The sequence below is a fragment of the Corythoichthys intestinalis genome, chromosome 19 (genome assembly GCF_030265065.1).
Source record: "Corythoichthys intestinalis isolate RoL2023-P3 chromosome 19, ASM3026506v1, whole genome shotgun sequence".
NCBI lineage: Eukaryota > Metazoa > Chordata > Actinopteri > Syngnathiformes > Syngnathidae > Corythoichthys > Corythoichthys intestinalis.
Genome location: NC_080413.1, coordinates 39,140,302 through 39,154,693, shown reverse-complemented (window position 1 = coordinate 39,154,693; position 14,392 = coordinate 39,140,302). Strand labels below are relative to the sequence as shown.

At 36.9% G+C, this 14,392-nt stretch overlaps 1 protein-coding gene across 2 annotated transcripts in view; it reads left to right on the top strand.

Moving 5' to 3' along the window:
• The first annotated feature begins 6,753 nt into the window (after positions 1-6,753).
• meis2b (Meis homeobox 2b) overlaps positions 6,754-14,392 on the top strand; it is a 68,070-nt gene continuing 60,431 nt past the window's right edge. For both annotated transcript variants that reach the window (XM_057823106.1, XM_057823105.1), the window contains exons 1-6: positions 6,754-7,129; positions 7,272-7,504; positions 7,804-7,945; positions 8,080-8,130; positions 8,308-8,358; positions 10,466-10,612. In XM_057823106.1, the coding sequence (XP_057679089.1) occupies positions 7,118-7,129; positions 7,272-7,504; positions 7,804-7,945; positions 8,080-8,130; positions 8,308-8,358; positions 10,466-10,612 (636 nt within the window). In that variant the 5' untranslated portion in view covers positions 6,754-7,117. The remainder of the gene's footprint in view (positions 7,130-7,271; positions 7,505-7,803; positions 7,946-8,079; positions 8,131-8,307; positions 8,359-10,465; positions 10,613-14,392) is intronic.

Here is a 14,392-nt window from a genome sequence, read left to right as displayed (position 1 = left end):
TGCGGATGGTGGATAAAGAACCTCGACTAAAATCCAAACAAGTTCAAGCTGTCCTGCAGTCTGAGGGTACAACAGTCTCAACCCATACTATCCGTCTGCGTTTGAATGAAAAGGGACTCTATGGTACCTATAGCAAAAATTTGCTACTCCTCTGTTGCTTAATCTCGTCTTGTGAGACGAATTTGATCATCTCAAATTTATCTCATTCTCTGCTTATTTGTTGCTGACTTTGTGCTCCTAAGGGGTGATGAGTCAAAATGAGCAAAGACATCATTGAGACAAAGGAGATTGATTTGAGAAAACCAGATTTGAGCAATATTTTAGAAGAGAAATTCTCTTTATTAAAAATGGAGTTACACAGCACCTTTCAGGCTCTCAAAGCACTTTGACACTATATCCTCATCTATCTGCTGGCGACGCAACAACGTGGGTTTGAATGTCTTGCTCAAGGACACTTAGATGAATTCATCAGGACAGAGAGTTGAACTCACAACCTCTGGGTTGGAGAACAACTGCTCTACCACTGAGCCACGCACGGGCACAGATGCAGGGTATTTGATGTGACACGCCAAATCAGTGGAAAGCAACTTCAGAAAGCGCGTGTAGCAGCGATGAAGAAAATTTATTATATTTTGGTTCATTTAATAATTTATATATTTCTTTGCTTTTTCGAAAAAAACTTCCAAGTTGCCTTTGAGCCAGTAGTTTTAGCAAGACATTGTCAGCCAGTGTGTTGCCTGTTTTGATTACGTCATCAAACAAGAGGACGAAAGTTCTTCACACTATTTTGAGGTAAACTTTCGGTCTTCGAAACCAAAACCGATAATGCATTTGTAGCAGCTGATAGTTTCCGGTGCCGAATTTTCGGTCACATCTCCAATTTTTACATTGGGCAAGATGAACCAAAATAACCAGATGTTATCTAATTATTTGACCAATTCTAATATTTCTCGGATTTTGGCAGGAGATGAATTAAGATGTGATTGGACATGTCAGAGCAGACTACTCTTTCTTACAATGAAAGAATTTTGAAAACCCAAAATAAGCAATTGCAGACTGGAAGGAGATCAAATTGAGAAATATTTGTGACTGCCACAATATAAGGTTGCTCCGCGAGATCAGTAAAAGAGGCAGCTTTGAGGCAAGGTGAAGAAATAAAATACTTTGCTCATCCATATCTTTTACTGAGACATTACTGAGATCGTGACTCCAAGTATGGAGATAAAATTGAGACACATTTGAGATTGACACAAGCACTCATAGTTGTCTCTTGGTGATATCTTGAAAGGAGAGAGCTGTGAGACTTTATTGAAAAATCGTGCCAGTAGAACTATTCTTAAGATCTTCTCATGTAATGTTCACTATGAGACTTACTTTTCATGAGACAAATTTGAGAAAACTGAGAAAACCTTGATTATTCCTGATTCATTTCTCAGAGATGTAAATGAGACATGAACAAGATCTCATCTTCAATTTTGCTTTACTATGGGTAGGATACCCAGGAAGACCCCACTTCTGACCCAGAGACAGAAAAAAAGCCAGGGTGGAGTTTGCCAAAACTTACCTGAGAAAGCAAAAAAACGTTTTGGAAGAATGGTCTCCGGTCAGATGAGACAAAAGTAGAGCTTTTTGGGAAAAGGCATCAACATAGAGTTTACAGGAAAAAACAAAACAAAAAAAAAGGCCTTCAAAGAAATGAACATGGTCCCCACAGTCAAACATGGCGGAGGTTCCCTGATGTTTTGGGGTTGCTTTGCTGCCTCTGGCACTGGACTGCTTGACCGTGTACATGGAATTATGTAGTCTGAAGATTACCAACAAATTTTGCAGTATAATGTAGGGCCCAGTGTGAGAAAGCTGGGTCTCCCTTAGAGGTCAGGGGTCTTCCAGCAGGACAATGACCCAAATCACACTTCAAAAAGCACTAGAAAAGGGTTTGAGAGAAAGCACTGGGGACTTCTCAAGTGGCCAGCAATCAGTCCAGACCTGAATCCCATAGAACACCTGTGGAGAAATCTGAAAATGGCAGTTTGGAGAAGGCACCCTTCAAATCTCAGAGACCTGGAGCAGATGGCCAAAGAAGAATGGTCTAAAATTCCAGCAGAGGATTGTAAGAAACTCATTGATGGATACCAGAAGCGGTTGTTCGCAGTTATTTTGTCTAAAGGTTGTGCTAGTTGTAAGTATTTGGCTGAGGGTGCCAATACTTTTGTCCGGCCCATTTTTTGAGTTTTGTGTAAAATTATAATTATTTGCTTTTGTTACATTCTCTTTTGTGTTTTGTATTGCAAGCAAAATAAATGAAGCTATTACTACCAAAGCATTTGTAATTGCAATCATTTTCTGGGAGAAATTAAGCATTATCTGACAGAATGGCAGGGGTGCTAATACTTTTGGCCAGCAGTGTAGATATGTTTTTCAATATGCAAATGAGGCCCTGAATCTCCTGTCTTTCTTAACTTTGCTCTAGTTGTCGTCACACACAGGTCATGTATACCTCATTCAAGAAAAATTTAGTGCAAGTGACCCATTTTTGGTAATTAAAAAAATAATAATAATAATTGTGGTGTCTCCAAATACAACGCCAACTAAGTGATGACAATGCACACTCAACAGAAAAAACAGTACATTTTCAATGAATTGTACCCACCTGGACGCCACAAACTGTATGCTAAAAAAGAGCATTTAAGATGATGCTCGCCACGCTAAATTCTAACAAGAACGCGAATGCTTTGCTAACAGCCGAGCCACGTAGCCAAACATCATCGCGTTTGCAACGGCGTCAGAACCCCCGCTCCTCCTCCCCCTTCTGAACTTTCCAGGGCAGGCAGGCGGCGGATGTGTGACAAAATCAGACAACTTGTGCTTCATTCAACCAAATTGTAGTAACACAATAACGCGCCCCTTCACATCCTCAGTACGGGTAACGCCGTTAAGTAAAAGTACAGATACAGGTGCAAAGAAATTACTTACGTAAGTAAAAGTACAAGTATCTAAGAAAAAAATTACTCAACTAAAAGAACAAAAATTTAAATGTAATTTCATGTAAAGTAATTTTTTTGTAAATTATACTTTACAAGTAAAAAGTAAAAGTATTTCTCCTGATGCAAAAATGTAATATACGTACTGTACATTATATATACACTGTATATATTTGTGCGTTTTCTTTATTTTCATGACTATTCACATTGTAAATTCTCACTGAAGGTAATAAAACAGTGAATACACATGTGTGGAATTATGAACTTTACCAAAAAAGGTGAAAAAACTAATAACATGTATAATATTCTAGTATCTTCAAAGTAGCCACCCTTTGCTCTGATTACTTTTTGGCTCATTCTTGCCATTCTCTTGATGAGCTTCAAGATAGAGTCACCTAAAGTGGTTTTTGACTTCACATATTTGCTTTTTCAGGGTTGATTAGTGATTACTGCTTTATCAATGGTGTTGGGACCTTCATTTGTGTTGCATTGAATGAGGTGTGTCCAAACTTTTGGCCTATACTGTACATAAATACAGAGATCTGAGTCAATATTCAAAGAAGGAACCAGAAAATTCATTGACTGCTCCGTTTTATTAAAAAAAAAAAAAAAAAAAAAAAAAAAAAAAAAAAAAAAAAACAAGCAATAAAATTGACTGCATTGTAAACTGAAGCTTAACAAGCTCATAAACTCCAAAACAACTATCTGGTGCATACCGCCACCTACTGTACAAGAGTGTTGTGTTTTTTATTGGTAATATATTGTTCACCTGCCTAATCTTGCTTGTAGTTGAGGCATGGAAACGAAGCTATCAATTCACAATGAGTAAAAAGGAAACAAACAAATGTTACGTGTAGTAGATGAGAATTTCAAAAGTAGTGGAGTAAAAACTAACGATACCTGCTGTAAAATGTACTGAAGTAAAAGTAAAAAGTACCATTTCATATTTGTACTCAATACACAAAAATGTACTTAAGTACATTAACCAAGTACTTTTACTTACCCATTAAAACCAATTAAGTATAGCCTCCATACATGCATTAATGACAACAAACCCATACAGTGTTGTTCTGACACATTTACAAATTCACAAAACTCAGACATAACAGCATTTAGCTTTCACTTACTGTGTGAATGCAGAATTGCTGCCACATCATGGCTCATCAGATCACAGAACCCTCTCCATGTCCAGAAAAAATATTACCAAAAATATCATTTTTATTCAGGACGCACAATAGTAAAAACAAACTTTTGCATTAAAATTGTGAATACCATCACTCAAAAGTTTTTATTATTGTTAGAATGAAAACACCTCTCAATATGCTTATGGAGTGTAATTAATTATTATTGAAGATAAAATTCAGTTTATATTTCTGGAAATTTTAGAAATATGATTATATAGAATGGCCACATTTGTCTTTTGTGTGACTATGTCGATCTCTCCTCTTTCTCTCTCTTTCTCTTTTTGCAAAGCAAACCTGTAGACACACACATAATTGAAAGAATAGTCATATTATGTTATCCATGGTATTGCATTTAAAACAGTGGCACATTTAAAATATTGATTGGGCAGTATTTACAAGTTTACAACATTGTAGACTGAAAGTTCCTAAAATGACGTCCGTGAAGTTGAGAACAAGGAGTGGTTGAGATTTTCTTTTTCATATATTTACCCTTTTAAACTTTGTTTTTTTTCAATTTTTCTTTGTTTGGATCGATTATTTATCATCTAACATATCGGAGAAAATGTGACAGTAACAAAAAAAATATAATTAAGCGATAGTTATGAGGTAGGTATCCGTGACTTTTTTACAAACACCATTTTTTTCATTGTGACGTAATTTGTTTAAAAGTTTAAAATATGTGAGTGAATAATTTTCTAAAGCTTTTTTTTTTTTTTTTTTAAAGAAATATCAGATGTCTGTAAACGGGGATTTCCAGGCTAAACCAGACAAATGAAAAATAGTTTGGGGGCTTAATGCGCCATGAATCTGCCATGGCAGCATATAGACATATGGCGGAAAGCACAGACAAGACTGAAAAAGCAGTTTTTGCTCTTGCACCCCTCTTTAAAATAAACTGCTGTATTTTAAGCCAAAAGAACTGTTGTGTTTGATAGAACAATATGTCTATATGCTGCCATAGCAGATTCATGATGCATTAAGCCCCCGAACTATTTTTAATTCATCCGTTTTACCCTGGAAACCCCTGTTTACAAACGTCACGCAACCGCTTTTGTTTCAACCCTGCCATAAAAAGAAAGTCAGTAATTATATTTATTATTTGAAATTTCTGTCATTTTTGGCATAGAATCATTAATTGATGTCTGATAGGGTTAGTTAGTTAGTTTAGTTTAAAAAAAAAAAAAAATGTAAAAAATTATTCACTCGCATGTTTTAAACTTTTAAACAAATTACGTCACAATGAAAAAAATGGCGTCTATAAATAAGTCACGGATATCTACCTCATAACTATCGCTTAATTGTATTTTTTTTGTTACTGTCACATTTCCCCCAATATTTTAGACGATAAATAATCGAACCAAACAAAAAAATTAGAAAAAAAAAATGTTTAAAAGGGTCAATTCATGAAAAGAAAATTTCGACGATTCCTAGATGTCTGCGATTTCTACATCTTCAACGTAAATTTAGCCTAACAGTGGCGTTATTACCCGTACATTATTACTGCAGCTAACCCTCCTAGCATGAGTTCTGACTTCAATGCTCAGCTCATCAGTGCTTGTAGGAGGAGGTGGCAGCGCTATCCCTTCATGTTGACTTGGCTTGAGTTTGTCTTTAGTTTCTTGAAAAAAATACGGATGTCCATTTCAATTTGAATTAGTAACGGAGGAGCCACTCAAGCGCCATTTCTGTAACCGAAGCAATCCCTATCCAATCGCAGTATTCAGTGGCCGGCTACTCGGCCCACCCCCTTATCTGTGATTGGCCAGAAATAGCCTTCATTCGCTGCTCAGATTTGTTGAATTGAATGACGACAGATCAAGATAGGATGAATAGAGGGTTCATCCTCTCCGTGTGTGTGTGTTTCTGTGGAAGATTAAAAAAATAAATGAAAAAATTACACAGTACAGTCTAATCGAGCTAGGGCGGGCACAGCAGTCACTCAGGGCGGGCCCAGCCCCCTTAATCTGTTAAAATCATGGCGTCTTTAATTCTGCTCTTGCGAGCTCTCACCTCCAGTTAGGGTTTTGCTGTTTTGGCTCAAAATATCACAGTTTATTTTAGAGAGGAGTGCAAGAGCAGAAACTGCTTTTTCAGTCTTGTCTGTTTTTCCGCCATACAGGTTATGCTGTTAAAGCTTCCTTACCAATGTTGAGACCAAACCTATATTGAAGTTAGTATAAATCGATAGATTTGTTTCGCATTGATCATTTAGCCTATCAATTAATTAGGTTTATATTTGTGAGAAATTTGGCTCTGACCCCCTTTCAATAATCTGTTTGGTATTATTATTGATGTCCAGTCCCCAGCAAAAAGTGTGCATGCAGGTTAAGTTATGAGACCAAACCTCCGCCTTTCATCATAATGCAGTATTTATATTTGTACCATGAGTACACACGCCCTGAAATGACCACTATATTATTGATCTTCCTGTGTGGCGCTACTACCTTATTGTGAAAGCTATAACCGGAAACCGTAATTGTTTCTCATGCTTGCTCGATAGTAAATGTGGGCCGGCTGAATCCAACCTTCACCAAGTTCCATCATTAGCATACTCTGCAGTTCTCCCATTTTATAAGGGGCTCCTCAGCCAATCTGCGTCCAGAGAGCGTGTCGGCGCGCACGGACACGAGCGCCCACTCCAAATAAGCAAAGGACTGACCAGAGGAGAAAGTCAACGCTTACATATGATGCTCCGACCAAAAATCAAACACATGCATTGAACTGAATCATCAGAGAAGCTCACGAATCTGCACGGTGAAGAACCAGAGGAATCAAGTTTTAAAATTACATGTTAGTAGGACCGATGATGATACCTTCGACCTTCTGATCACTTTTCATTGCTTGTCATTCCACTGACGTATACGGGACTAATAATAAAACGGAATATACTTTTCTGACTGTTGGATCTTAAAGTCATCGCTTCTCTTAACACACTTGAAATTGCGCGCGAGGATGGCGCAAAGGGTGAGTAACACACACACACAAGTTTAATGAGTATTTTTTGGGACACTTTAAAAAAAAAAAAAAAAAAAAAAAAGTAAAATATCATTTTAAATAAAATATTCCGTCGTGATGAAAATCATCCTATAATTTTCTCTCACTCAAGTACGATGAGTTGGCCCATTACGGAGGCGGCATGGACGGAGTTGGCGTCCCGACATCCATGTACGGAGACCCGCACGCCCCGCGGCCGCTGCCCCAGGTCCACCACCTGAACCACGGGCCGCCCCCGCATCCCACTCAGCATTACGGGGCCCACGCGCCGCACAGCATCATGCCAGGCAGCATGGGCAGCGCAGTCAACGACGCGCTGAAAAGAGACAAGGACCAGATTTATGGGTATTTAAAGAAAATGATCATCCAGGCAGTAAAAATAAATGTGCGCTATTAAAGTCATGGAAGATGAATGATGATGAATAATTTCAAGCAACAATATTTATAGGGGGGGAAATAGAAATATGTGCATGCTTTATAAATAGTCAAACTCCAGGTCCACACGATCTAAATATGCATTTTATATTTTGGAAAAAAACGTTCAGAAATAAATTAATTGTGCATTTAAATTTGGATTTTATCAGCTTATTGTCATTTTTAATGCGTTCTTCACTTAACGGGCGTTTATTCTGTTTATGTTGCAGCCACCCTTTATTCCCGCTTCTTGCGCTCGTGTTCGAGAAGTGCGAGCTGGCGACGTGTACGCCCAGAGAACCGGGAGTGGCGGGCGGAGACGTGTGTTCCTCTGACTCCTTTAATGAAGACATAGCGGTGTTTGCAAAACAGGTTCGTTCAATCTCGATAATAATGAATGCAAAAATGAAGTGCCTTCAATTTCAATAATAAAATAAATATACTACAGTAAAAGGCCGTGTTTTAATTAATAAAATATACGACACTGATATTTTCTTTGCTTTCAGATTCGCGCAGAGAAACCCTTATTTTCATCAAACCCAGAGCTGGATAACTTGGTGAGTACAGTATATGCAATTCTCCTTTCTATGAAAGCGCGTGCAGGATGCGCTTGCCTGGAGCAAACACATTCCTTTAGGGCGCACTTATTAAAATCATTGTTTTACTTATAGCGCACATAAAGCGCCCGAAGGCTCTGTTTATTGATGGTTCCGTGTATCTGTTGTTGTTTTTAGATGATTCAAGCCATCCAAGTGCTGCGCTTTCATCTGCTCGAATTAGAGAAGGTCAGTATTATATTAAAGCCCCATTAATGAAGTCGTTTGTAGAGCATTTAAAAATAATATTTAGAAAGCAAAGTCGTAAGAACGTTACATTTATCAGTTAACGAATAATACAATGCATTGAGAATGTGGATCCAGCAGTTATTATTTATATAATACTTAACATTATTTATTATGCTTTTGGGAAGAACAGAGATTTCTGGGAAGGATCTGTCAAATATTAATTATCATATGTATATTTTGTACTTTAAAATTGTATCTTTTCAGTAAGCATGTATTTTTGTATATGTCCTATACACTGTATAATATGACAAATGCAAACATGCTGCCTTATAAAATGTAATTGATGGTACTTTAATTGGCTGCAATTTACTTAATTATTTCAAGTTTTCAGGATTCAAATTAACCTTAATAATTGGATTATAGTAAATTGTTTGCAGTTCTCAAAATAACTTGAATGATTTAGATTACAGTAATTTATATATATATCTATAAAACCTTAGTTAGCTTTAGTGTTGTTCACTCAACATATGCAGGTGAACTTTATTTCATTTACCTATAATAATTCTACAATATAAACAGTATATGCTAATTTAATTAATAAGACATTTTCAAACAGTAATGACCCTACCCCAAGGTAAATGGAGAACACTCAATGGATTTTTTTTTTCTTGGTCTTGCTTCGTGTCAAAATGAACAACCAGTATAGTATAACATTGTATCATATAAGTAGAGCTCTCTACAACACCTTCACGTCGATTTGACAATTAAATATTTTGGCCAGCGACGTGGAGAAGAATGAGAGAGAGAGACTGGCTTTTGTTTTTCACACTTGCTGTTCTTGTGCCCCATACACCGCACAAACCTAGGAAACAACGCACTCTATTGAACAGAACACATATGACATAACAAAAGCAATTCTCTCAGTCGTGGTTGCCACAACAACCCATCAGTGTTGTTTTTGGCAGCCCTTTTAATTTTCGTCTTAGTCTTTTGGAGGATAATACGGATTAGTCTTGGGCTAGGTTCATACTGCAGGTCTTAATGTACTATTCCGATTTTTATTTTTTTATGTCATATCTGGTTTTTTTAGCGTGCCCATTCAGACTGCCTTTGTCCGTTGCTATGCTAATGCTACAAATTACATTCAGTGTATGATGATCCCTCAGCATAGACCTTTAAAGGCTAAAGCAAGATTGGGTATTCTCTCTGGCCAAGAAAGCAAATCTTACCGTGTGTTCCAGCCTGCATAGAGAATGGAGACGACACACTAGTAAGTCGGAAAGGGGGGGGCGCAGCAAGTCACAAGTGACGTAACCAGACGCTGCTACAATGCAAGCTAACTACACATTAAATGTCACATATTTTTACCATGTGACGTAAAATGTTGCGCATTTTTGTCTCATCCTCGTGTCATCAGACGAAAACTGGCATTCGTCTCATAATGTCTCCCAAAACATTTTGATCTCGTTATTGTGTCGTTATCGTTATTAAAAAACGTGTTTGTTGACGAAATATTTTCATTGTCGTCATCGTTGACGGAAACAACACTGCCACCCATCATCTGTTGCGCCGGAACAGTCACTTCAATATTTTACTCTTTTATACACTGTCGCGTTGCATTCAAGGCAATGCGACAGTTTATAACAGAGTAAAATATTTACATACCAAATCGATTTGAGTAAAGTAAGTGAAGGTGGTGAAGAGAGCTCTGGTTGTAGGCATGGTTCAGTGTGGACGTGTGCGGGAATGTTATGGTGTCAGACAAACGTGAAATAGACGAGGCAGATCTGTGCTTGTATGACAGAACGCCCAAAGAACAATGGGTAAAAAAAATTATTGTTTCCAAATCTAATTTGACTTAATGGAGAAACATCAAGTTAGGCATGTTTTCCAACCCCAAATTACCACTTAATTATTAAAAATTAGCGTTCACAACAGTTAGATTAAAAAAGAGTTAGGTTCACTTGTCATATTTAAATAAGTTGCATAGATAGAGACAACTGATTCGCTGCGGTGACCCCTGAAGGGAAAAGCCGGAAGAAAAAGAAGAAGACAAGCATTTACAGTGGAGAAAAAACTGTTTTTTAACGGTAGTTTCATTGTCTAGGTCCATGAGCTGTGCGATAACTTCTGCCATCGGTACATCAGCTGCCTGAAAGGCAAAATGCCTATCGACTTGGTCATCGAGGACCGGGACGTCTGTAAATCGGACTTTGATGACCTGTCAGGATCTTCTACCAACCTTGCAGATCATGTGAGTTTACAGCATCGTAAAGCTGGATGAGCCGTCTTGTCACTTAACTGTTATTCATCTGAATTTTATGGTGTCTTGATACAAGTACGAAACAGTCAGAGAGGTCCATATTTGGATGGTTTAAAGATTTAGGACACCAGTAATAATGATCATACATGCATGTTTTCTGCCTGCATAATGTCACATTGATGAAATTTGTTGGAGCTGCAATACTATATTTTGCTTTAGTTATGACCCATGTGTCTGCAATTTAAATAGTATAATATGTTCTTCTAATTCTAATTAACTACGACCATTCAGGCAATACTGCTATTATGAAATTTCTTTAACTAAGATCTTTACATCATATCACTTTGCTGTTAAATTTTAACAGACATTTCTTAACATATTGATATGCATCATTTGTGTTTATAATCATCCATATCACACTTTGGAGCTGCATAGTTGAGTTTGAGTTAAGATTACAATACACAAGCCCTAATATTTGGCGCATTGTCCTCAGAGTACCTAAAACAAGGGATGTCCCCGATCCGATCACGTGATCATTTTCAGAGGATTGGAATCGGGTAAAAAAAAAAAAAAAAAAAAGGATTTTTAAAATGTAGTCATTTTATTTTGGAGTATTAACACATTTGCTGCCATTGATGGCAATAGGCGTCCAATTCATTTTGACTGGAAGGGCTGCCAGGGCTACTTCAGTCAAATTTGATTGGACGTCTTGCCGCGAATGGCAGTGAAATGCGATCACTCAAGTTGAAGTGGATTTGATGTCTATTACTGTCAGTGGCAGTGAATGAGTTACGAGCAACAAATAGTGGAGAGGTATAAGTACATTGAAATATACTGTATATACTGTATATAATATACAGTATATATTTCGTTTTATATGATAGATTTATGTTTACACCACTGAAGCAAACTTAGAGCAAAAATCCAAGAATCATCACAACCAAGATAGCTGAATTAATCAACATTATATTACGGTATATGCAAGGACAACATTTCTCACGGATATGAACCTAATTAATGGGTAGGCTTTCATATGTATTGGTTCAGTTGATACACCGTTCGAGTCAAACCTTGTTTTTCAAAAACTACTAATGAAACATTTTCAAAACTTCCAGAAAAAATGTCTGGATTTTATAAGCAAATTTAAATGGCAATATTTGAACATAAATTATATTAACAGACACAATAAATACAAACTTGTTAGTAATATCTGAAGTATCCGGGAATACATTGTCTGTCTAAATTAGAAATCAAATATAACTGAAATAACGCCTGCTTTAAGACCACATAAATAAAATAAAAATGAAAATTAGGGAGAAGGGGGTAAACCTTTGCTCACTACATTTCTCAGTTTAATTAACATTAACAGTAAAAAACAAATTGGTGAGGAAGGATACTTCTCTCTAAGCAACTTCCTACTCGAGTTTTGCAGGTTAACAAGTTCACACAGTTTAATGTTATGCTAACTCGGATGCAGGTCGGACTTTCAGTAGCAAAATTTGTGGTGTGTTCCACTTCCGCAACATTGACATCTTTTTACATTACTTACAGTGGCTGCTGCTGCTGCTGGCCGGAAAAAAAATATATACATCCATCCTCTTCAAAGGGAGCGTAGGAGGCGGCATGTTGTCGACTTGTTGTATTTCTGTCGCGGCTGTGTGAGGCATTTGTGTGTTGTCGGAGTGCCAAGTTTGAGGAAAAAATATGGACTGGCACATTCAGCAAGTGAAAAGGATTAAGTAATGAATGTAATTCACTTAATAATGGTAGGGTCAATTCTATCCTTACAGCATGTGGGAAGACAATCTAAATTCTCTGACTTCGTAGGGTTATGTCCTTGCTGTCCCTATGCAAACCTACGCCCTTGATTATATATAATAGTTTATTCATGTGTAAAAAAACTATTTAAATCTAAATTGTTTGCAACCTTATTTTTTGCATCACAACTAATTTCCTTAAATAAAAAATAATAATAATAAATTTTAAAAAACAGCTTTTCTATTAACCTATTAATATGGTTATAATGTTGGGACAGCATTGTTGAAATTATGTTTTGAAAAAAAAGGCATTTTGATTTTTTTTTCTTCTTCTTAATACATTTCCGAGATATATCGGATTGGAACTCGGATCCTCAGAATCAGTTGACCCAAACTCACATGAAAAATATGTGATCTGGACATCCCTACTAGAAACCTTTTCTTAAGTAAATGAGTTCTGCCCTTTAATATTGCTCACTCTTCATTATACAATGACAGACAATTTGTGTGTTTTTGTGCATGAGTGTTATTTCTAAAGAATGCAGGCATTTTTGTGTGAAAAAGTGAACAGTAATTATGTGTAGAAGGGTTATGAGCACCTTTTTGAAATGTAACCAAACCTTAAAAGATGTCATCTAGAAGCTAGAGAAGCTGTTTATTTGTTACATGATAACAAAGGAATTAAGTTGGCGTTAGAGTCTATTGCTAAATCTCAAGATGCAATTTTACTGAAACAACAATGTATACCAATGGCCTAATTCACTGGGTTCCAAGGGGAAAAAAAAGAGGACGTTGCTTATTTTGGGGGCTGCAAGGACTTGGTGGATTATTGGTTATTGCAACGCCTCACAGTTCTGAGATCACAAGTTTTTTTTGGGATTTTTCCATGTTCTCCCGTTACCTCTGTGAAAATAAGTAAATAAGTGATGTCATTTGTTAATGCTAGGTTTGTGCTAGTTTGTGCTGAAAAAAAAAACATTTGTGTTGTTATGATTTTTGAGATATGAACAATTCTTTTATAGATTAATCTGAGGTTAAGCAGCCCCTCATTTTGATTAGAATTGGCTAAAAATGGTGTCAATCGTTCGTAATGGTGTGCGCTGTAAAAAGTTTCGTTTGTGCTGCTATTGTTTTTAAAATGCTGAGATATTAATTTCGAGCGATGAGGTCACGCAGCCCCCCATTTATTGCAAAATGAACCCGAAATGGTGCCATTCGTTTATGCTACACTTGTGCCGTAATTTTTTGTTTGTTTGTGCTGCTATGGTTTTTTGAGATATTAATTTCGAGTGATGACGAGACTCGCAGCCCCCCATTTACTACAAATGGATCCAAAAGGGTGCCATTCGTTTGTGCTACATTTGCGCTAGTTGTTGGGACACCCTTCTGTTATTGAGAGAGTTGGTACGCTTCATCAGCCGGAACGGCTGCGATTGACGTCATCACTCGAAATTAATATCTCAATATCTCAAGAACAATAGCAGCACAAATTACATTTTTTTACAGCACAAACGTAGCACAAACGATTGACACCATTTTTAGCCTTTTTTTTTTTCAAAATCCGGGGCTGGTTGACCTCAGATTAACCTATAAAAGAACTGTTAATATGTCAAAAACAATAGCCTCACAAAAGAACATTTTTTTCAGCACAAATTAGCACAAATCTAGCACAAACATGCAAAGTACATCAATCACATTTTTTCAAATGATTGCGCCAAATATTAATGAATTTGACAGAACACAAAGATATAATACAATTAGGGAAAATGGAGTACACAGAGAAGAACAAGAAAACAAATGATCATCATTTTAAACATGCGTTTTACTCTTGTTTCACTCAAGTCTCTCATCGCTTATGTTGTCTTCCGGTAGGGACAGTACCTCCACCAATGAGATAAGTTGGATTTCATACTGTCATTGTTCCGTCAGCTCACTGGTCATAGGCAGGGTACTGTAATACGTTTCCCTGCATATTCTTGTAAAGCACCATACCAGTATTTGTTTGTTCTACAAA